The sequence below is a fragment of the Mustela putorius genome, unplaced genomic scaffold (genome assembly GCF_011764305.1).
Source record: "Mustela putorius furo isolate JIRA1106 unplaced genomic scaffold, ASM1176430v1.1 tig00537275_pilon_pilon_pilon, whole genome shotgun sequence".
Classification (NCBI taxonomy): Eukaryota; Metazoa; Chordata; class Mammalia; order Carnivora; family Mustelidae; genus Mustela; species Mustela putorius.
The window spans coordinates 676945-702506 of record NW_025422413.1 but is presented as its reverse complement, the minus strand read 5'-3'; the positions used below and the strand labels follow the sequence as shown (position 1 = coordinate 702506).

General features: G+C 39.8%; 1 protein-coding gene across 5 annotated transcripts in view; it reads right to left on the bottom strand.

Moving 5' to 3' along the window:
- Positions 1-25562, bottom strand: part of PSD3 (pleckstrin and Sec7 domain containing 3) — a 624510-nt gene that overhangs the window by 404664 nt on the left and 194284 nt on the right. For all 5 annotated transcript variants that reach the window (XM_004775730.3, XM_004775734.3, XM_004775732.3 and 2 more), the window contains 2 exons: positions 22159-23242; positions 19064-19459 (listed from right to left, as the gene is read on the bottom strand). In XM_004775730.3, the coding sequence (XP_004775787.1) occupies positions 19064-19459; positions 22159-23242 (1480 nt within the window). The remainder of the gene's footprint in view (positions 1-19063; positions 19460-22158; positions 23243-25562) is intronic.

Below are 25562 nucleotides of genomic sequence, written 5' to 3'. Positions count from 1 at the left end.
GCAATGGCCACATCAATATAGCAACTTAAAGTCCATGTCTGTCAGTGGCTACTGAGGCTCAGCAAGATAAGAATGTGGAATGGAGAAACAACTGGGAAGACATAAGCGTGGTTAAATATTCAGGGAAAGGAAAAAAAATCCCATGACAATTTGAATTCTGAGGACAGAGGAGACAGGAAAGGCAGAAGAAAGAAAACAAAATAGAGAAAAGATGCTACCAAAAAAGCAAATATTCTGTCAAATAAATAAATATCTTTAAAAAGGGGGGGGGGGGGTGTGCTGAGTGGCTCATATGGTTAAGCGTCTGCCTTCAGCTCAGGTCATGATCCCAGGGGCCTGGAATCGAGCCCGGCATCAGGCTCCCTGCTTAGTAGGGAGCCTGCTTCTCCCTCTCCCTCTGCCATTCCCCTCACTTGTGCTCTCTGGCTCTATCATTCTGTCAAATAAATGAATAAAAATCTTTAAAAACAATGAGTAAAAAGAATGGCATAAGAGCACAGGAAGGATAGCTGGTATCCATATAATATACAATATTTTGAGGGGAAAAATACCTAAATCTTGTTTTCACAATGAAACTTCCTTTTTAAGTACTTTAAGAAGGTATATCTAATTCAATTTTTAATCAACTTGGTGTACAGTTACAGGAGACTGCTGTCTTTGAGTATGGTTTCATAAAACAAGATAAATATTACTTCTACACTAGCCAACCATGGGTGGATTTTAATACTTCACACATACTGGATAGGGCAACCCCACCCTTGGCTCACAGCCTAGCTTCTGTAGTTGGATCTCTCAGCCTACTGCCAGAGCTGGCCCCATGGCTGTGTGGCTCGGAGACCTCCCCAAAAGACCTCAGTGCCAAAGGAAGAGACACTGATGACTCAGGAGATGGCCAGCTCTCCCTCTGCAGCAACCAAATGAATCCAGACATGGAGCTAATAATCAGTGCTGACATTTCAAACATCTACTGACTATGGCTCAAATATAAGTGCCGTATGTTCTCTCTCAAGCTGGGATATTTCTGGGAATAGCCGTGTGTGTGTGTGTGTGTGTGTGTGTGCACGTGAGCACATGTGGAAGGATAGTGGGTGCCTGTTTTGTTCAACCTAAATTTCCCAGTGAAATATTTTGTTAATAAAAATGTTTTTATCCTTTAAAAAGAAGAAAAGAAAAAAAAAGGGTGCCTGGGTAGCTCAGTTGGTTAAGCAAGGTAATTCAGCTCAGGTCATGATCCCTGGGTCCTGGGATCAAGCCCTGTATGGGGCTGCCCCTGCTCTGTGGGGAGCCTGCTTCTCTTTCTCCCTCTGCCTGCCACTCCCCCTGCTTGTGCGCTCTCTCTCTCTCTCTCTCTCTCTCTGTCAAATAAATAAATAATCTTTTTTAAAAAAGTTATAATTCAAAGGATTGGGATGTGAAATCCGTATTGCTTACCAATGAGGAGCCCCAGAATGATCAGTAAATTTACCAGGACCCTAATGAGAAGGTGGATCCCAGGGAACAGGCAGTTTCTTATTAAATTAGAACATGCCAACATGTTTTTTGCTATGCTTCAGGTGGATAGTTTGGTTCCCTCATTTTCAAGCTTAAGAAAATGCCCAGCAATTTCCATGATGAATTCAAAATTATAGTCAAGGATGGGACACACCAGCTTCCCAAGGTCAAGATGCCAGAAAATGCAAAACCAAACTCATCTTATATTGATTTAGTCCTTAGGTTTATTCTTCATCACCTACTAAATCGATCAGCCATATCCCCACCTCCAATCCTGAAGCTGTACTTACATGTTTGACATTTAAGCCCCTATTGATCTACTTGTCCCAAAGTTTAAGCAAGATAAATATCTGAGACCTCACCTTTGGAATTAGGAAGAAGTGTGAAATCTTGATCAATGATCAACAGAATCTCTACTTAAATTGAGACTGGAGGCTCTACAACAGAGCCTATCCCTCTAAAACATGGTAATACACTTGGGATACTCAGGCAATCACATAAAAAATCGGTGTTTCTCTTACCAACCCTTGACTTTTGAAGTCATGAATCCTGGAATTCTTTAGCTGAATTATTTCAATGAGAATGACACTTTCCATGGGTCTCTAACAGTTGGCTCAGTTGACCCAAGGAACACTACACACACAAGTTATAGAAGGCAATGACTATCTCACACTACTTGGGCCAGTTCTATGCCTTCTGATTCGTAAGTTGCAGAGACAGCTTTTAACTTTTTATCTTTCAGCAGCAAAATACTGAAGAAATACAAATGTTTCCCTATCATTCTGTCACCTAGAAATGGAGTCTTGTCCTGGGAAAGCCAGACTTGAATGTCTATACTTGATAAATGTGTTCCTCTAGTGAATAAGATTTAGATTAAGAACTTAAGAACCAGGATGGATGAATAGTACTGAGAACCAAGCCACAGCAGTGCAAACATCTCACACAGAGCCTGGCAAAAGCCCCCTCCTCTGCCCTAAAGGGATTACTGCCTCCAGCGAAAAGAATATTCATACTCCATTTCTTCTCATGGTGGCATCTCTATTTCAGCTACCACCTACCATGGCATCCTTTTTTTCTCTCCCCCCTGTCAGGTATGCATAGTTCCTGTAACAACAGATCTGAGACATGGAAACCCTAAGTAAAGATGATTAGTTCTAGACGACTACAAAACAAAGCATGCCAAGGTCAGTGGATTATAGGCAGGAGAATATGATACCTAACTCTTAACACCCTGTCACCCTTAAAGGGTTTTCCTTATATTTAGGTCCCACAAGTCACCACAGCATCCCTCAAATGATGTTTAACCCCATTACTCACTTGTTTTATGCTTTTGAAGATAACTGCCCTAAGTTATTTTTTATTTATTTCTTTTTAAAAAGATTTATTTATCTATTTGACAGACAGAGATCACAAGTCGGCAGAGAGGCAGGCAGAGAGAGAGAGGAGGAAGCAGGCTCCCTGCCGAGCAGAGAACCCAACTTGGGCCTCGATTCCAGGACCCTGTGACCATGACCCAAGCCGAAGGCAGGTCATGAGCCACTGAGCCACCCAGGTGCCCCATGTCCTAAGTTATTTAAAAGGAGAAGAAAGAACTGGTCACTAAGATGATGGATATAATAAGGTAAAGACCGAAAAAGGAAGATATCCAGTCTACCATCTCCACCCCCACATACAAAAAAGTCTTCTGTCCAGCGGCCTTTGTTTTACGGAGGAGAGGAAGTTATTCTTCCCACGTCTCACAATGAGTAGCAGAGTCGGGCCAATGGAGATGCTCAGGGCCTCACTTAATGCTTCCTCTGCTAAAAGGTACAGTCTCAGTAAAGGACCAGCTGAATCAACAAAAGGGAGTGGCTTCTTTGAGAACATTCTGAGCACAGAAATTATACTGCCCTAGCCCCTTCGAAATGCAGGCTTCTAGGTATGCCAGGAGCATTCAACAGCAGATGGGACAAACAACCTTCACAAAGTGGTGGGATGAAGTCCAAAGACACCAACTCTAGACAGCGACATGGTTCCTCTCTCTCCAAAGCACAAATAGTTTAATGTACCTAAGCCAATCAGAAGGAATAAGCTAGTCCTTTCAATATCCACTAAGAAAAACAAATTTAAAAACCCAAAGGGCACTTTGCAGTCTACCTAGTACTTTCATACGCATTATAGTATCTCACACTCACAACAGTCCCATTTTCCAAGAAACAGAGAACCAAACTGAAGTCTCGCCCCTGGTTCACAGCTGGTAAGCAGCAAGGCTGGCAGCTGAGCCCCTTTCTTCCAACTCCACATTCAGTGCACCTACTTGTATCCTCCCTCCACCCAATGTTATTACTGACAAAAAGCCAAACACAACAGTCGCTCAAAGGGCTAACTGAACCACACCCTCTAGTCAGCTAAATAATGACTAAAATCCTTGCTGGAACCCAACCCAGGCTCTGCCTCCCCAGAATTTCAGGACTGAGCATTTTCACAGTAGGTTCAGACCAGGCATGCCTCGCTATCCTCTATGAACTCTGGCCTGATCACATGAATCACAACAGTGTAGCTACAGCTGGACCTGCCAAATGCATTGGGCTCTTAGAGACACAACCCAGCTGTGCAGGCAGGTTCCTTACAAGGGTACTCCCAAACATTCCAAACATTGTGCTGCAGAAGAGGGAGGAACTGAGCTATAAAGGGAGCTGGCAAATGTGACAGAACTTTCCATTCCACTTCTGTACTTTTGCACCATTAAGGTAGTTTAAAACTGGTTCCCAAAGAGTGTCGGGATCATGCCTTAAAGAATACATTAAAACCGGAGCGCTGGGGTAGCTCAGTGGGTTAAAGCCTCTGCCTTCAGCTCAGGTCATGATCCCAGAGTCCTAGGATTGAGCCCTGCATTGTGCTCTCTGCTCAGAGGGGAGCCTGCCTCCCCCCACCTCCCTGTCTGCCTCTCTGCCTACTTGTGATCATTCTCTCTCAAATAAATAAATACAATCTTTAAAAAAAAAAAAAAAAAGAATACACTAAAACCATCAGGAGGTTCCTTCTGAGAAGAGGGAGCAAAATGGGGAGAAAAGAGAACTTCAATTTCAGTTCTTAGCATTGGCACATATTCCTTTCATATTTTTGAAAACTAGTTCAAAATGAAATTTAAAAGCTATAATGACTTCCTGGGAAAGTCAGGGTGACAAACAGAAACTGACACTAGACAAAGTAAACTAGTAACACAGAAGAAAATCATTGTAAACAAAAGCTTAAGAAACACTGATCTAGACATGAGACCTTTATAAAGCAAAATGGGCAGAGTCTCATATACAAACTGAATTTTCCTTTCACAGTAATAGAAGAATAGAGAAATTTTTGGAAGAGCAAAAAATTTGTTAGTACTTGGGACTTTTGCCAGGCGTTTCCACATATTTTATCTTACTTTTTTAAAGATTCTATTTAATTATTTGAGAGCAAAAACACACACATGCTCAAGTTGGGGGAGGGTTAGAGGGAGAAGCAGACACCCCACTGAGTAGGGAGCCTTACATGGGGCCCCATCCCAGGACTCCAAGATCGTGACCTAAGCCGAAAGCAAGACCCTTAATCAATTGAGCCACCCAGGTGCCCCATGTTTTATCTTATGTAATCTCAAACCACGGAAGAAAATATATTATCCACAAGTCATAGTCCAGGAAATTTAAGTTAAGCAGCTTCAAACTGCTGCACAGCTACTAACTCCTGGAGCATTAAGATAGAAAGGGCCAAGCTGGAAATACAGATAAACCCTCTAAGAAGAGCCACCACTACATGAAAAAGGACAGTCTACACCTACAGAAAGAACACAGAAAGAATGGCCTGGTTCTAACAATCGCTTCAGTTTTACTCCTAGTGTGGGTCACATTCCGCCTGAGGTACACGTGTGTGCAGTCCTGTGCTCCATATTCAAAGACGATGGAACTGACAGGACACACTATCAACAGGACATGAGCATAAAGAAGTTTTCACAAAGTGTTGCTAGCTGGCACTAACCTACCCTTTTTTTCTCTCAGCCCTCCTTGACCCCTAAGGCTCCACTGCAGCGATAACTGCTGGGCTAGTGGCAGGGAAGACTGCCTGGCATGCGGCACAGGGCACCACCTGGAACCCTGCCGTTGCTTACAGTGTGGGCAAACCCAAACTCCAAGTTCATGACTGCCGCTCTCTAAGGTCCAAGCCCTCTCACGTGCCTGATGTAAGGAAGGGCAATTTAAACATAACAGCAGCCAGTTTACCAACATTTATTGAGCTTTTATTAATGCAGGAGAAATTCTGCTAAGTGCTTCCCACGTATTGCACCTCAGTTTATCTTCACAGCAACCACCTCTCAGGTTAGGTGCTATGACCATCTCTAGGTCCCATACAAAGAAACCGCAAATGAAGAGTGGTTAAGCAACTTACCAGAGGTCAAACAGTAAGAAATAGAGATAAAATTCAGTCAATGGGCCTGTAATTCCCAAGTCCAGGCTCATAACTACTATGTCTCTCACAAACTATGTTTCACATCCTTTTATCAAGCATTCTCTTTGTCCTTTGTTATTAAAGCTATGAAACAAAATATCCAAATAGAAAGAGGCTTTTTTTATACTGATGGCCAGGTAAGATAAATAACATTATAAAATATTAGATATATGAATTTAAAATTATGAACTTAAACACTGTTATCAAAGCAAGAAACTTCAACTTACCCAATACATACCTACAAATACATCTGTTAGAATCAGCTGACTGTCCTAGGCATTTATACGCCTGGGTTCTCACAGGCTCCCAGGTATTCAGGAATCCTTTAACCCCAAGCATTTCAAGAATGGACCCCTCCACAAATAACAACACTCTGGGTTCAAGTTCCCCCCTTTACCATCACTGACCTTATATTTATGAATACGAAACAAGAGAGAACTTCTCATTAATAAATTGTGGAGCTGAAATTCCCTCAGTTCCAGAAAAAAAATATTCCCTATGCCTTTTTTCTTTAGATAATCAGCTAGCCTTTAAGGTTTCAAACCTAATGCTAACTTCTAAGACAATCATGTTTCTACACTAACAGCGCAGCCAACTCTTCCTTTAGAGTAGTCAGAACAGACCCCAGTAAATGACCAAGCTCAAACTGGTAACCTTCCAATGCCTGGATGCAGTTTCAGAAAAGGTAGCTGAAAGCACACTATATTCTAAGAACACCAAGCTATGTCTGAACACTCAAGAAGCAGCACAACTCTATTAAGGAAAAAAATCTCATCCTGTCCAAACATTACAGACCCTGTAACAAATACACCCTTTTCATTTTTGTCAACCTTATTTAGAAAACAATATATATGAGTTATCATTTTCCTAAGTTTCTAAGACCTCCTTACGATGTTTTCCATTTTTAAAAAAAGTTTAAAATCCAAAGAATTTTCTGTAACTTCAATTATATATAATTCAGTACTGCCTAGAACCAAAGAAAATAAACTGAATTCCAGTTACCTCCGTCAGCAGTTTGCCCATAATCTTATCAGGAATACAAAGAACATTCTCCTGTTCCATCTGTTCAGCAAACCTTCATCTTCAGCAAGGCCTCTTTTAATGTACTTATACGGCTGCTTCTGTTGTGAGTACAAACCGCTACACACTGACTCTGCAGTGACATTCTCCCAGAATGCCACTATGTCCCTCAGGGGCTGAGGGATAAGAACTTGAAAGAAGTGAAAGGAGCACTCCCTCCTCCCCCTCTGCCTAGACTCCCCTCTCAACAGGCAGCTTCCCTCCAAGAGATCAGCTTCAAAAGTCCAGACCCAGTAAAGTCACACATGACCTCACAAACCTCCAACTTAACTCTTTAGAAGCCAGACTGCGAACTGACAACAGGGAGAAAGGGCAACTGTCTTAGCTGATTTTGGAGTGGTTGTTCTTAACGAAGAAAAGAGAAGTTTGTCCAACATCATTTTTAAAAAGAAAGTAATTTCAGCATTCATCTTCCATAAAAGAACTAAAGTTTCTGAAGTACTGTTTTTGAAAACTATAATTTCTTGCAGCACACACGTTCTATACCTAAAAGAATGGCTGAAATGTGGGGGGGAATCTAATTCATTTACATTAGATAAAATTCACACTTAATCTTATGTGATTTGTGTTTTACTATTTTCATTCCCAGTTTTGATTCTGGTCTTCTACTATTGTTAACGTGAAATGTTCGTCTGCCCTATCACTGGAGTCCTGCTTCAGACAACCAGAAGTGGACAGCCAACACTCTCAGCTGTCAGACACAGGCAGCAACTGCCACAGAGAAGTCTCAGAAACCAGGAGCTACAGGCATTCGACAGAAAGCACAGCCACCAGACCCAACTAATGGATAGCAGAGTCCGCATTCAGAGCCCCTAAAGGGAAAGGACAGCAGTGTCAGGGTGTTTCCCATGTTTTTTCTTGGGGCACCAGCTGTTTTTGTTGGGATATCGGAATTATAAGGATCAGAAGGTAAAACAACTAAAAATTACTTTATAAATAAAAGCAGATAAAATTACATCCTCTCAAAGAAAATGTAATATGCCCTTTCAAGAATGCCTTGGTTCACCCAGAAAATGATAAAAACTTACTGTCCAGCAATTTGATTCCTAAATATACACCTAGCCTACAGAACTCTCCCATAAGTGCACAAGAAGCCACAAATTAGAATGTTCACTGCCATGCCATTTGAGATAACAAAAACACAAGACAGCCAAAGTATCCATAAATAGGGAAATGGAAAAATAAATTCTAGTATACATTCATGTAATGAATACTATAAACAAATAAATGATCAATTAGGACTTTATGAATCAGTTAAGAATAAATCTGAAATATTGAGAAAAAAGGTGAGTTACAAAAGGAGAGATGAAGGTAGCATTTTATACAAGGTTTAAAAACATGAAAATATACTATCTAAAAAAAATACTATCTAGTGTTGACAGACGCACGCTTACATAGGAATGACAACACCCACAGGTCATGGCTGCCTTAAGGAAAGAAAGAAAGTAATGGGACCACAGAGGCATTCACAGGAGTTGGCAATTCATCTGCGATGTTTATTTTTTTAATTGGCTATGAGATCACATGTGTTTATTATTTTCTACACTTTTTGACATGCAAAATGTTTCACAAGTTATAAAAAGTCAACTCATAATAGCTGCCTTGAGTGCAGCAGCACCTGTTCAGTCTAAAAAATTAACAGAAGGGGCAAAGAGGTTCACAGTTGCCTCAACTCCTAACTCTCAAGTGCCCAAATCTGAGCACCTGTTACTAATTCTGCCTCAGTTTGGCCCCATCTGGACAGTCACCCTGTCCACTCACCCCATGACCTAACCCTCCTTTCAAAACCTGCCACAAAAAGCAATACTTCCAAGCGCCTCCACAACCCCTCATGCTAGAAGTAGCCCCAGTCTCAGAACCTTATGTCTGGCTCATTACGCCTGTACTAGAACTATGTGAAGTGATCTAATCGGCCTCCTCTCTGGGAGACACCTAGCACCTAGTAGAGAGCAGCTGGTAATTAACTTCTTCACTAAGTAAACACTGAGTGTCTGGAGGGTGTGCTGGACCCTGTAACAGAGGTTCTCTGAGTCTCGAAACTAAAGACTTGAGAAGATCACTACCAGGGCACCTGGGTGGCTCAGTCGTTAAGTGTCTGCCTTTGGCTAGGGTCATGTCCTAGGATCAAACCCCACATGGGGCTCCCTGCTCAGAGAGAGGCCTGCTCCTCCCTCTCTCACTCCCCATGCTTGTGTTCCCTCTCTCGCTATCTCTATCAAATAAAATCTTTAAAGAAAAAAAAAAGATCACTGTCTGAGTATATTACAGGATGAACCCTAAAACTACTCTTAAATGAATGCTGAGTGTGAATAAAGAACTCTGATTTTGTTTTGCAATAATCACTCAGTACCTCTTATTTTCTCAGTACTAAAAATTTTGTATTACTACTCAATTAAAAAATGTCACCTACTTTATGTTGAGGTGGAGCTGCTAAATAGATAATTACAAAGACAGTAAAACAAACTGTCATTAAAAATCCTCACCTTCAAGTAACCCAACACTCTTAGAACTATTATTACAAATATATAATACCTTCATCAATCTGACCACAGCCCATTCATGTCAGGTGACTTTGAAAAAGTTTTAAAGAAAACTCTTTGTTTAAGCAGTATTATTGCTGATAATAATAGACAACATATTTTGAGTATTCATCAAGTGGAAGTAAATTATTATCCCTCTTCCCAGATAAGAAAGTTGAGGTTTACGGAGAAAATTCACCAAAATTTGAACCAAAGCAGGCTGACTTCAGAACCCACAAAAAACATAAACAAAACATACTATAAAAAAAACAAAACAAAACAAAAACAAACACTTTACAAAAAAAAAAAAAAAAAAAAAAAACCACCACACATACCATTTCCTAGCAGGAAGATGGATGAATCCCTATGTTTCAAGAGTAAGGATGGGAACCCTATGATCACTATACCAAAGATGAAAAAGAATCCTATAAAGGTACACAGCAGGACCACTCACTTTTACAAGCCTCTGCCACTAGCACAGTGACCGCCTCACTGAGCTTTGTATTCTGCCTCTAAACACTTTTCACCACATCTCAAACTTTAAAGTACTTACGAATCACCTCAGAATTCGTTAGAACACACACTTTGATGGAGTAGGTCAGGGGTAGGTGTGTGGTACACATTTCCAACAAACTCTGAGGGGTTGACAGCGCAAGCTGAAGAGCAGAATCACCTGGGAATCTCTAAAAGCCACACGTTTGAGATGTCACCCTAAACATCAGAATCTCTGGAGGTGAAGCGTGGGAAGTCGGAATTTTAAAAAGCTCCCTTCGTAACTCTAATGTGAAGTCAGGTCAAAAACCCTGTTTTAGAGCTTCTCTACTTGAGCTTGGTCCATGGACCACTGTCCTAGCCCTGTGCTTCTCAAACTCCATTATATATGTGAACCATCTGGACATCTTCAAATGCAGATCCTAACAGTGGGTCAGAGGTGGGGCTTGAGAGTCTGACTTCTTCTAACAAGCTCTGAGGTGAATACTGCTGGGAAGCAAGGTGGTAAGTAGGAAGATTAAAAATCTCAGTAGTGCAGTGCATGTGATTTGTAAGGCTTTCCTTTTGTAATTCTTAATTCAGGAGAATCCTGCAAATGGAGATTTAGGTGCAGGCATATGAAATAGCATACGGGGTGCAGGGATTATAAAGGTAAATCATTCATCTAACATTGGCTCAGATGTAGTTTAATATTAATCCTCATTAGCATTCAAGATTATATTGAACATACCTCACATCATGGTCACTTGGGTGCTGAGTGTAAAGGCTCTGCTAGGAGCTTGAGCTAATTTAATTCAGACTCCTGTATCAGTTTATAGAAAGCTTATGAGATACACAGTAGGAAAAAAAAAAGATGAAAGCACTGGAAATGTACCCATTTTGCATTCTGATAAACTGGTATTTCTATGTAAAATACCCTCAAAGAACTTTATTTCTTTTTTTTCCCCCAAACCACAAAACAGTGGATGTTTCTCATCCAGTACTGCAAATCTTGTGTTTAGTGACTGCTGCTGAGAGGAAATGCTACTGCTTCCTTTAAAAGTTAAATATTGCACTGATACATGAATAAGAAGATTGCTGTATCATCCCAACCAGTTACAATATTAACTGCCAATCCAGTTTTTTATTTAGACCTGTGACTGTCCTTGTAATTATATGTATGTCCTTGTATTATAATATATATGCCCAACGTCTTTAATCATTTGAAGTCTTTTAATATGGTTTTTGATAAAAGATGATCCACTTCAGTAAGCATCCCACAGCACTCCTCAAGGGTAACATCCACCATTATCCAGGGTGCATTACTTGAAGCTGTAAACTACAGAATTAGAACATTTCTAGGAAGCTCTATGTCAAATCCGGCACCATTTCCTGAAGTCATCACCAATTTATACAAGAGGCACTCAACAAACAGAAAGAGCCCAAAACCACGAGAGCCAGCCAGAGCCAGGACTGTCTGGGAGGAACCAAAAGAACATCAATGACCAGAGCAAGTAGCTTTTACAAGGGCTCCCTGATGAAGCCAGGAGAGAAGAGCAGCCAGGAAACTCACCTTAGGAGCTATTTTCTACAGATATGGAATCAGAAGACACATTAGCGGCACTGTAGTGCTGCTGTGTGCCCATCTCTGCAGCGTGTCTCGGTGCGGTGCTCACCCTCCAAGAGTTCACTCATGTCACAGCTGCTGGCCTCACCTCTGAATGGTGACTCTGAACTCTCTGCAGCCAACCTTCAACCTCATATTTCCACCAGCATTTCTACATAAAGCACCATCACTCTCCTCAAATTTTACTTGTTTAAACTGATTCCACCACCAGCTATTCTCTCATAAACCTTGCTGATCTACCCAATTCCTATTACTTCTGGATTCAGTAAGTCATCTAAGCTTGAAGTCTCACAGTGATTTTGACCCAGCCTTCATGTCCTGTATTCAAACATTCGCCAAATCCTTACATCTTTTTTTTTTTCTTTACTAGGATTCTCTTACCTATTTTCTTGTATCCCTTAGACTATTACTCAGAATACTATAAAACTCACAATAGGTTTAAAATAAATATCCACAAACTAGAACTTAGCAAATTCTTACAACAAGACTATAAATAAAGTGGTAAGCTTATTTCCATTTTACCAATAAGAAATCAGAGACTCTCTTAAGTCAAACAACCTACCCAACATCAGTTAGTAAAAAGGCTGACCAGACCTCCCGATCTTCTGATCCCAAATCTAAATATTTATGCCACCTGACCACAGTGTGTTGTACTTTATGAAAAGAAGTGATATTTCAGGAAGTCCAATAATAAGTGTGCCAGGCAGTATAGAGATAGGAGGACAGTGCTGGCAGCTCAGAGGCTGATACAGGACATGGTAGAGGCATGGACATAAATTTTGATTCATTTATCTCCTACTACGTATACCAGGCACTGTTACACCACTTGATTTTCTTTTCTTATTTCCGGCCACCTGATTAATTTCATATGTTTCTCCTTCCTTTACCAGATAGGTATTACTCATTGCATTTTACACTTAGAAAGACTCCTAGATTTTCTATAATTACTCAAGATCACACATCTAGTGAGTAACTACGGCAGGATTCAAACCCAGGTAAGCCACATCATGCATCATTGAGCAAGAACTCCTTTGGGTAAATTTAAAAAAAAAAAAACTATTATAGCTTCTAGAAACGCAGATGGAAGAATCTAGAAAGACAAAACATGAGAACCCATGTTCTGCAGAACTAGTTTTAAAACATAAAAGAAAAGGACTAAAAAGATTACTAGAGCAACAGCTACCCAATAATGAACCTAGAAGACAGCAGAGCTTCCTGTTTCTAATGTTACAAGAAAAGCTGGGTACTCAGTGGCCAGCCAGGTCTCTAAAGATGACTTCACAAGATCAAATCTTTTCCTCAGTCACCAGCTTAACTAATACCACGTTAGTTTAATTTCGTATTTTAATACTTATACATTATATTAAAATGCCTGCAGGTTTTAAATTGGAACATCAAAATATTTTTTGAAATCATACTTCATAAATCTCTGTATTAATCCTACTTCATGTGACTTTTTCCTAGACAGAAAGAAACTAAGGAGAGAGAAAAACTGAGGAGAGGGGATAATGTTAAATGCCAGCATTCCATTTGAGAATGGGAGGGGAAGAACAAGAAGAAGGCAAAAAAAAACAAAACTATCAAATCCAGAGTGGACCCAGGAGTGGCCAGAGCACCCTCCTCAGGCAAACCAGTTGCACACAGATGTAATTCACCTCTTCTGTGGTAATGCATATTCTGAGCGGTGTCTGAAAGAAAAACTAGGAAGCTGAGGCATAAAATATATCCATTACACTAAACAGGTGATTTTAAAAAGCAGTTTTATGTATTTCAGAGAACCAAAACAAAGCTCCTGCCATATTACTGTATTTGGTATCTCTCTTTTCCTATCTGTCCAAACCTAAGCTCAATAGACATGAACAACATTCAACTCTGTTAATGGTCACAGTGACAACATTTGTGCCTTTCGGTCTTCAGGTCAGAACTTACTGATTGGAGTTGCAATCATCAGATGATAAGCCAGCGAGGGAGAAGCACCCAGACACAAAGGAACCCATTGGAACATGTACAACTGTAAGTCTCTAATTATCCTTTCTAATTTTGGAGCCATGTGACTGGACTTCACACAGCACTGCTGACCCTGTCAGCCCGAGTGCTATGTAGCGGACCACAACGGGAGGAGATGCTCTTCTTTGCTCCTTCATTAAAATATTGTGTTACAATCATAGGGTGAGCTATTTCCTGACTGACTGCAGCTTCCTCGCCAATATTCAGTGCTCAGAGCACTCAGAGCACCTGAGAGAATTTAACTCTTCCTATCCAGGGTTAGTCCAGGGTCTTAAGAATTTTTTTCACCTTATAAAGAATGATCTATTTGATATCAAAAAGGTATATAATCCTTTAAAAGACAAACAGTGAGCACATGTACTCTTTTAAAATGTCCTTTCAGACCTAATACTAGAATATTACAGATTTGAAATGTTTTCTTCTTTGACTTAAGTGGAGAGAAAGAGTACTGGGCAAGAACAGTCCCCTTTGGCCACCAGTTCATGGCTAACTGTAAGACTGTGAGGTGTTGCTAAGAGGGAGAACTAAGTCTTGCTGAAGTGATACAACATCCTCATCACCTTTCCCAAACACTTGCACTATCTTTAAAGAAGGAACACAATAGAGAACATGTTATCCAGCATTCAAAGGAAATCACTGTCAAATACTGCCACTGAAATCATCATTAATGACAGAGTAAATACACATACTGAAGGAGAAAAAGATTTAAAAACATACCTAGGCAGTGCCAAATATATTTTTGTTTTGAAACCAATAATAAATGGACTCTGGAGCCTGATTACCTGGGTTCAAATCCTGGGTGCGCCACTTACCACCTGTGTGAATTTAAGCAAGTTACTCAACTGTGCTATGCTTCTGTTTCCTTATCTGGAAAATGTGAAAATTATTAGCTTCTTTCTCCTGATTTCTTATGAGAATTACATACCATGTGTTTACTAATAAAACCTATAGGATGCCTTTGATATAAAATTGTCCTCAGAGACAGCCTAAGTAATCTTATAATCTTTTCTACTGGTTGAGAGCTGACATTTTATACATTAAAATCAATACTTCAACAGAGATGGACTTAATTTCTTGGTTCAGTTTTAGTTAGAATCAAAGAAGCATTATCAGGGAGACAGTCATATCATTAGTCATATCATTCCCCTTTCCTCTGAGCTTTCTTCAGATTCCTTTAATATGGTCAAACCCCCTTAGTCCACTGCTAACAGAACAGCGAGGCTGGTGGATAGAGACAAAATACAAGGCATAGGCACTTGTTTTATTTAGCGCTTTCTTTATGTAAATGCCACAACATTTATTAATAAAATTGGAAAAAAAATTTTCCCCTTGAATCCTAACACTTTGACCCCTGGTGCTTGGTTGAGGGAAGTCAATCAGGTTCACAAGTGTACAGTCAGCATTCTAGTTTGGATTTCCTTAACAGGCTCAATAGCCTACTTCCTTACATCTGTAGAAGAATGTTTTAATGTAGAAGAAATGTTTAAAAGCCTGCTCATTGATTGCTTTAAAAATTTATGGAGACATGTTCATTATCAATTTGATAAATTTTTTCTCAAATTAAACATAACACACACCACCAACAAGAAGTTCTACAATTACCAACTCAGACTCCTGGTTCTATAGACTTATGAATGAAAGAAATTACATTTAGAAAAAGAATAAAGATATAAAACCAGGCAGCCTAGAACAATGAATGTATCTGGTCTAGGAGTCAGACAAGTTGAATTCTGGTACAGGATCTCTCACCAGGTAAATCCATCCCACCAAACTGGGACTCGGATTCTTTACCATAAAAACAGGAAATATTACCTAAGGCCCCTTCGAGCTGTCATAATTCTGTCATAATAATGTCATAATTCTTCAACTTACAATTCTTCTGGTGCTGCAACTTGAAAGCTCCAATAAGGCAGAGAGGGTAAATAAAAACCTAACAGTTATTCCTGTTTCTTTAAAATTTCTTAGGATGACTGAGCCCATTCTATTTTTTAACCCTGAATAAAGACATATATCATGAAACAAACCGCTTCTACCTATAACCATTTATTATCTTATGCCAACTCAAAGAGCACAAATAGATTCATCCAAGTCACAAAGAGGGGTAGAATGATCACTAGTTAGGAATCATGAGGAAGAGTGCCAGAGCTGAGAGAGAAGTTTGGTCGGCACATCTCTAAGATGCTTCTCATTCAGTACTAGAATTCCATCTTATTTTTTTTTAAAGTTTTAACTTAAATTCTAGTTAATTAACACACAGTGTAATACTAGTTTCAGGTGCTGAACACTTCCATACAATCCCGGGTGCTCATCATAAGGGTGTTCCTTAATCCCCAGCTCACTCATATAATACAAATAATGTATATTTTTTGTTAAAAAAGACAGTTGATTTAAGTATCTGTTCTCTCTCTCTCTCTCTTTGTTTTTGTTTTGCGGGGAGGGGTGTTTTGGATTCTGTTTTGTTGTCGTTGGTGACTCGTGGGAAAAACAAGTTCATTATATTCATATTTTTTATTTCTATTTTCAAGACTTTAAACATTTATGTTTAAAAGTGAGAAGAAAAATAGTATTTGAAACTGATTCTTGAAACAATGCAAGCTTGTATCCCAATAACTTTCTGACATGGTAAGAAGATTCTGTCTATAGTGAACTCTGCGCACTTTCTCTAAGTATTACCCCTGGAAGACAGGAATTGGCTCCTGCATGCACACACGCACACACATACATCTATCTATACATACTGGCTTAAGCCAAACCCTTGTCTTGCAGATGTAGAAATTGCTGCTTTCTCTGATAAAACTGGTTTTAGACTTGGGGCGCCTGGGTGGCTCTGTGGGTTAAGCCTCTGCCTTCGGCTCAGGTCATTATCTCAGGGTCCTGGGATAAAGCCCCACATGGGGCTCTCTGTTCAGCAGGGAGCCTGCTTCCCCCTCTCTCTCTCCCTGCCTCTCTGCCTACTTGTGATCCCTGTCTGTCAAATAAATAAATAAAATCTTTAGAAAAAAAAGAAAACTGGTTTTAGACAAAAAACAGGGTTAATCACTCTCTTAGATCATGCTAATGTTAACAGAGAAAAGGTATTCTTTTCTTCTGTATGAAACCTGAAATGAGGAAAAGCAATTCTAGTGTAAATCATGCATGCAAGCATTATAATTACTATATATAAGAAAACCCAAGAAGATTCAATCACTATATAGAATGGTAAAGTACCAACTCATTTCTTTCATTAATCATATTGTTAAATAAATTGTATGCAAAAGACAAAAGGGTGATCCTTCTTGAATTCATATAGCTGGTATTCACACAGTGTTTAGGGGTGGAAAGGGAGTTGCTATGAAAATGCTGTTGCATTCCTTATTCCCCATCTCACCCATCCCCTGACCCATCTCCCCTGGGTAACCATCAGATTGTTCTCTATTGTTAAGAGTCTGTTTCTTGGTTTGTCTTACTACTGGCCAAGATCTCATGGTTTTACAATGCATTTAATGAAGCTTGGACTTGAGATGGCCTGAAGTATACTGCTGTCTAAACGCAAGATGCTAAAATACTGTAACCCTAATACTCTTTCTTAATTATCTAACTCTGCCTTACCAAAAATGACTGGCAGCCATGCTGGCCCCAATAATGACTACTTCCTATTCCAAGTAAGCGGACCATACATTTGTAAAGGTCTCACCTAATTCCTTCCTGATCTGACTCACTGATGTTCTTTTCTTCCTTTTATTTACTTACCCTCCCTGTAGCTTCTACCAAGAAAGCCTCTCAGCCACAAAATCGCTCAGCTTCCCCAACATATTTTGGGGGTCTGAAATATAAATAACTTCAACTCACCCCAGAAAGTTAGACTGAAATTTTAATAAAATTATCTGCATGCCTATACTATTGCACTTTATCCAACTTAGTTATCAGAGATGACGGTGAAACAAAAGGACAAATGAGTGAAGCAAAAACGTCCCCTCTCTGAGGGGAGGACTGCCCTCCTCAGGAACATGTTTCCCTCAAAGATCCCCTCCAGAGACACCCTCCGTCTCAGGGATGCCACCTCTCTCAGAGACACAGGAAGTCTAAATGAGGACTTAGCAGCCAAATCAATTCTGATTCACAACACCTTTATTCAAGCTCCTACTTTGTACCAGGCACTGTGCTAGTTGCTTAATCTAGATTAACTCTTTAATACAGCCACAGAGCATACTGGAAATCATTAACCCTATTTTGCCAGTAAATCAAGTGGGTATCAGAGAAAGCTAAGTGGCTTGCCCAAGTATTTCAGACCAAGGTCTTCTGCTTTTGAGACTAGTGTTAATTATCTCACCATGGACCCAAGAAGACAATCAACATCCGTGGTCCATTTCATATGGAAATGCATAACTTCAGTGCTCTAACGTGCCAGTCTTGGATGTGTTCATCTAATGAAATCTAGAAAATGCTCAACATAAGATGGACTGCTCACAAGTTTACTGGAAACCTGTAACATGAATACTGACTTAAAAAAAGCACTGACACTTCTTTATACAGCTTTAAAATAGTTTATCCCCATTTAACCTCCCCTCCACCTCTCCCAAAACACACACACCAACACACTTTAATTCAGGAAAATTATATCAAAACTAAATTCATAAGATCATTTGAAGTTTAGTATTCCCTGCCCATTGATAAAGATGCTAAAGGACAGGTAAATGACCTGAGAATGATAAGCAAGAAGCAATGAAATGCTGGATAATCCATAAACAGACAGGGAATGACTAAATGACATGTATGGCACATATAAACAATGTAATGTGTCATCTTATTTCCCAGGTAGACTTAAACCCTAAAGTAGAGAGAGGAAATATTCATAGCCTTGACCAAGTATCGGCTCTATCAAGCATTCACATAATCAGATCCTTCCTGCACCATCTCAGGAACAGGAAAAATGCCTAACAGAGCAGGACCTCACAGAAGAAAGGCCTGGGAGAGACTTTGGTCACCATCTAACCCAGCACCCTCAATTTAAATAAAGGAATTCCTGGCCTATTCAAGCAACCCGCTTCAAGTCATCAACCAGTATCAATGCCAAAACAAAAGTCGACACCTTCCAGTGTTCTTTTCACAGCACCATACCACTGCTACCAAAGCTGCACCACGGGAGCTAACACCTACTCCTCACCCACATATATTTTTTATTTTACATACCAATTTACATATGGTAATCCAGGAAATATCACCAAATAACCACAGCTTGCCAATTTGGCAAAACTGCTAAGGTGTACTCTGCCTACCTCTAAAACCCAAATTTCTTTCTACTCCCATCATTCTCTTCCATCCACAGAAACTGGCCTAATGCTACTTAGATCTATTCCAAGTTCAGATCTCCCAAACAGAAAATGATACAAAAACTAACGCATGAAATTAATAAGAATAGAACTAGTACCTTCCCCAGAAAGCAATCTCTGGCATGCCTTTCATGTAGATGGAGTCACTGGTGTCAGTCAGCCCATTGGTGATCCCACTAGAATAGCCCATCACTATTCCACCATCTGCTGAGACGCTCAGGACATCCTGTTGTCCTGCCACCGACGTCCTCTCCAGGAACTGACTGCCTTCTTTAATGCGCTGCTGTATCATTGGTGTGAGGGGCATTTCAAAGCTAAAATAGCTATCAGGTTCTGAATATAACGTCTCTAAGGACTCCGCACTGTAGTATAAGGAAGTGTTGTCCAAAATGGTTTCAAACTGGGAGCTGTACACATCAGTGGAGTCTTCTGTATACCCAGGCCCAAGGATATCATCATCTCCTCCCCTTAAGTGCTCCTCTTGCTCATGAGTCCTGGACAGGAAATAAGAATGAAGAATTTCAAAATTAGGTTAATATTCTTTTTATTTTTTTCCCATCACCCATATAAAAAAGATAAGATTCTGTAAAGCCAACAATTATATTCTTTGGGCTTATATTTTAATATATTCGGAAAGGAAGGTATCACAGAATCATATTCAGGTTGACAAACCTCTTGGCATACATGTGCTACTCTACCCTCTAAATAATTTACATAGTTTCAAACTAGTTTCCTAGGATGGGACTGTATCTGGTCTATTGAATATTTGAATAAAATATTAAATTCTCATTTTAACCAACTAATCTCCACAAATTTAAATTATTAACAGCTACTGCCATCCTCAATTTTAATGGACACAGATAAATATAGTGTAAACTTAATGGAGTAAAAATACACTAAACTTTCATGAGTCTATTAATACTTTCTGATTTAAACAAGAGGACTCGCCCTCAAGAGGATGACTACATTAGAATCCAAAGGCCGCCCCCTGCTGACAATGAGGCAGCACTGCAGAGAGATTTCAAGGCCCAAAATTAGCCAGTGAAAGACCTTTAAAGTTTTTTTTAAAGCCAGCAAACATGTTAATTTCAAGGCTAAACAAAACAGTGAAAACCTATAAACAACTTACAATTTAATATACATGGGTGGATGGAGCACCAACTAATCAATACGCAGCATTTTGTTCAAATATTAAAAATGAACATTGGGATAACTAAAAAATTTTAAAACTCGGTAAGAGCAAGAGGTCAAGAGTTAGAAGAACCTGGAGCTGAAGGCTGGAGGTGCCAATTACCAGCTATGTCACTTTAAAAATCTTCCCTTAACCCCTGAGTCTCAGATTGCTATAAATAGGAATATATACAGTAACAACTGAAAGAAAACTACCTCCTAAGTATCTATATTCCTAAGATATTATGAGGACTCAATCAATAATACAGTTGTCTCTGTTGTTTTTAAATTACAAAGGTCTACTATGTACCAAATAGTACTCTGGGTTTATATCTCTAAATAGCGTCTTGCTGCTTAGGAAATAAAACGGGAAGTTCCTATGAGGAAGCTCCTCCTTAGCCCTCCACACTCATTTCCCACCCCTGCCCCAGCCTCCTTGCACTCCAGCCACACTACTGTCGGACTTGACATAAAGCCTTTGTTTCACACAACTCTAGGAAGCACACGTAGTCAGACAATTCAGCAGCCCTCCTTGCATGTTGTTCCTTTGCACATGCTGTTCCCTCATTCCCTGGAATATTCTTCCTCCCCGTACTCTGCCTGGTTAACTCATATTAATTTTTCAAGTCTCAGCCTACTTATCATTTCCACAGAAAGGCCTTCTCAGGGCCATCACCTGAATTTAAATTACTTTTTTCTAGTATGTCTCTCTTCCTCTCCTTCACAGAACCTACCACTATTTAAGATCCTATAATTATTAATATATTATATGGTCAGTGTTTATCTTCAGCAGAAAACTCTATGAAGGCAGTGACCACAGGCCATTACCTATTTTGAATGTTCTTTTATGCCCAGTATCTAGGAGGGTCAAGAATATCATAGACAATCAAATACTACTTGTGGAAGAAGAGAGAAAGAGGAAAGGAAGTAAGAATTAATAATATGCAAAAGTGCATATTCCAGTGGGTATAATTACTGAGCCGTGCCACACACCAAGGCTGCTTTTGAGAGACGTCTAGAGATGTTTATGTGTTGGGAGGTTGGGAAGGAAGGAGTAGAAAGGAGAAGTCCTGATTACCATCCTAAAGGAGCATCACTCTAGGTGAATTTGTTAATTAACTGCACAGAAAAAGGCATTTCCTTACACCAAACAAACACAAAAACCCTTCAGCCTTGACATACATGTTCTCCCACATAGGCTGTAAAATGTGGTGTTCTGAGGACCAACAGAAGAAAAGATGGTACTAACTGTAAATTAGAGTATACAACAAATGACTCCGCCAAAAGGTACACTATATGGTCAAGACTGCAATCAAGAGAAGTAATGAAAGATAGGTCCTGTCTTCCATTTATCCAGGCTCTAAGCTGGAGATGTCAGAAATGGATGTCAAAAATGGAAAGAGCAGGAAATACAATATGTATAAGCTTATCAGGCCCCAAATCAAAACATGTGCTACTTGTAAGAAGGGATTCTCATGTGAATGCCATGGAAGAACTGAATTATAAATTCAGTCTACTTCTGACCTCCGACTTCCTTTCTAAACTTAGAAAGTTGAGGCAGCCCACACCCAACACCTCTGTGTTCACACATGTCTGCAGCTCGTGTGCAGGCACTGGTGTTGCATCCGGAAGAAGTGCCTAAGGTAAGATACAATGACTACAGGATATGTCAAGAGTCCAGATCCTTTCATATTATTAAAGATAACTGTGGGTACTGTTATGTAGCTGTGCTGATGCTGGAAAACTTGAAACATATCAAATATAAAAAATGTCAGAAATGGACAAGTTCACAGTTTCTCCAGAATTCTGCCTCCCTAATCTATGCCTAATGGACAGCTTTATAAAAAGATCACTTTAATATCTTAGGACTTGGAAGGAATCTAGCCTATGGTAACATCTCTTCCACTCTATGAAAACAAGGCCCCAGGATACTGTGTTGAGTTCTCTTGGCCAAGCACAGGCTAACAGTTTCCTCTGATGTGTACCAGGCATCACAGACAGTAGGAAGACTATGGGAGCTCACCTTTCCTTGTCTCTCTCCAGTTCAGGTTTCTTCTCAAGATGTTCTTTGTTGTCCTTGAGGAAGACTTCATCCTCTCCACTGTCAACAAGAGGCAGAGGGGAAAATGTCCCTGAGCCAGTGCCTGGATTTTCTGAGGAAGCGTTCCAGGTTTCATCCCAAACACTCTCAGTTAAACCAACGGAATTATACAAACCAGCAGATGAAATGAGATGGCTTGGCACTCTGGAAAACTCTCTGCTTTCTGGAGAGGTCGTCCTTTCCAATGGAATCTCAAAATCCACAGGCTGCTGTGTCTCTCTTTTCTCCCCTCCTGTCCACAATATTTCCACCCCTTGAAATTCCACATGTTTGACCCGGCCAGGGCGTCCTGTGGAGCTACCTTGATCAGACCTCCTTTCCCTCAAAAAACGAACACTGCCCGCTGAGGTATGGGTCACTGCTGGGCTTCCCAGGGAGGATACTGGACAAGCTGGTTCCTGCACACGAAGAGCCCCTTTTCTACCATCATCAGTTACCTTGGAAAGCTCTGCCTGAGTTTCTCCAGTTAATAGCACAGTCAGATTCTTCTGGATGCTCAAGTAAGAATTCTCCTCAGTCGTAACTTCAGCTGAAAGAGGTATATCTGGTCCTTTTTCATGGCCAGAAGGAAACGATTTGTTGGCTCTCTGTCTCTTTGTTTTATGAGGGGCAGTGTCCTGTTCCTTGTCCACCTGCTGAACTGAAAAACTAGAAGTAGCATCTTTGTCCAGTACCTTTGTAGCCTGTAATGTTCCTGAAGCTATTCTGGCTTCTGTGGCTTTCAGAGTTGATATCAAAGAATCAATGGGTTGTAAACTTTGTTCCTTGAGGTGGCTTTGAGAGAGGGACTCTCTGACATCTTTTGGTCCTTCTGCAACACTGTCAGGCCCAGAGTGATGGTCATCAAAAAGCTGGACCCCCTGCTGCCCTTGTGGGCCGCCTGGCAGAGACTCTGTATCAAACCCAAGAGAAGTTCTTAGGCCTTCTCCACTTTCCTCCATGGTCCCATATTCTGGAAATTCATTTGTGACATTTGGTGGGAGTAAAGTGCTTCCTCCATGATCACCTATGAAGAGAAGAGAATGGAGATATAAATTGTTTTGAACAATAGGTTCCAATGTGTATTAATAAATATCCACACAGATTAGGTACTCAATAATCCTTATTTGATACTTTCACTGTCTCCTGCCCCTCAGCCACCCTGCCACACATTCTTCCCATAACTTTACCAGTGGTCCCCTCCACTCAGCTAACATGAGGATAAAGGTTTCAGTACAGAAGGAGGCATCTAATGACACATGCCATGTTTCACCCTGCTTTTTTTTTTTAAAGATTTTATATTTATATATTTGACAGACAGAACTCACAAGTAGGCAGAGAGGCAGGCAGAGAGAGAGAAGGAAGCATGCTCCCTGCAGAGCAAAGAGCCTGATGTGGGGCTCAATCCAGGAACCCTGGGATCATGACCTCTGCCTAAGCAGAGGCTTAACCCACTGAGCCACCCAGGCGCCCCTCACCCTGCTTTTGATAAAGTCTCACACATGCAACTCAGTTGCTGCATATGCAGTAAGAGAATAAAATAAAATACATATCACTTTCCATACACCACTCATGAAGTAGTAACTCAAATATTTCTATTGGGCATAAAAACAAATACCTTATGATCTAGCCAACAGCATTTGTGTAGTGCAATCTCTGAGACAGATACGATCTATTTAGAGTCAGTAAATACTTTTTCAGCTTGGAAGCCTCCCCTTCACTACTGGATGTCTATGGGGAAAAAGGCTTTCAGAACATCCTTGGACAATGAGAGTAAAGTCAAAATGGAATAGGATACTTAATGTGTTAAGACAAATTTCCAGGATCCCAGCTGCATAACTTAAATGGTGTGTGATGCAGAACCCCAATACGTGAAGAAGTAAAAATAGTAAATAGTATATATTTACTGCAACAAACCAAATTTACAACATTTAGTTATTAAAATGGCAGTCAGTGAGAACAACATAAATGTTCTGATGAGGAAAATTTTAAATTGGAAGTTTATGGGTAACGGGTACAGTTATATCAGCTCTGATAATCCAATTTCCTTCTGAACTTGGTTTTGGTTACTTTATATCAAGAAAAACCTCATGTACACTAGAAATGTAGTATACCACTTTGACAACTTTATGAAAGAGGACAGGTGTTGCTGTGTTATTATTTTTAAAGCCCTGTGAACTACAACCTTTCTACTTAGTGAAATATTAGATAAACATCTGAATATATGTACTAAAACGACATAAAAGACTTGATTCCAAGGCATACACAAAAAGAAGTTAACTTGGAAACATGAATTAACATATGGTATCCCACAGTATGCAAAATATGATGAATAGTAATACATCTGAGAGTGTATACTGTCTAATATTCCATTTTCTAAAGAATTTAAAATATATATATTTTTAAATTAAATTTGAGTAAGGTGAAGATGGAATCCAAATGCACTTCTCTATGATGGCTATACTTAAAATACCTTCATAAGACAGGACTAAGAGAATGTGGCTTGCTGAAATCTGAAGAGGGAGCATTTCTTCAAATCCTGATTTTGAAACAAAGACAGTTAAAAACAGTAAGATCCTTCTTACTAGGGTGGCATATTGGTATCTTTTCCTCTTTGAAGATTCAGTGGTTTGTAATATGCTCACTAAATTATACCATTACCACTCTCTAATTTCAAAACATTTCACCACCCACTCCAAAAAACAAACAAACAAACAAAAACCATATTCATCAGCTGTCGCTCCTCAGTTCCAGGTAACCAACCAATCTACATTCTTTCTGTCTCTATAGATTTGTGTATTCCAGACATGTCATAAAAATGGAATCATATAAAATGTGGCATTCGGTATCTGGCTTTTTTCACTGAACACAGTGTTTTCAAGGTTTATCCACACTGTGGCATGTATCAGAACTTCATTCCTTTTTACTGCCAAACAATATTTCACTGTATGGATATACCATAGTTTCTTTGTCCATTCATCAGTTAATGGACATTTCTAACCTGTCTGAAGTGCTTTAACAAAACTGCCCAAGGTGACCATTGAAGCCATACATATATTTAACAGATTACAGGGAAATCTATTCAACAAAAGGAAGAAAAGTTACTCTTTATCATTCAGGAGTCCACTTCACTCTAACATTTTAAACTGCCACCTATAAAACCACCACTAAAATAAACAATGGAACACCAGCCCAAAGAGGAGTGATCACTAAAAAAAATCAAGAAAAGAGGCCTCAAAGGAATTAAATAATCTCTCCGCCCTATTTTTACTACTTTTCATTAAAATGTATCACATAAAGGAGGATGGAAAATGCCTCAGTTGTGGGCAACAACTTGTGATATCTTG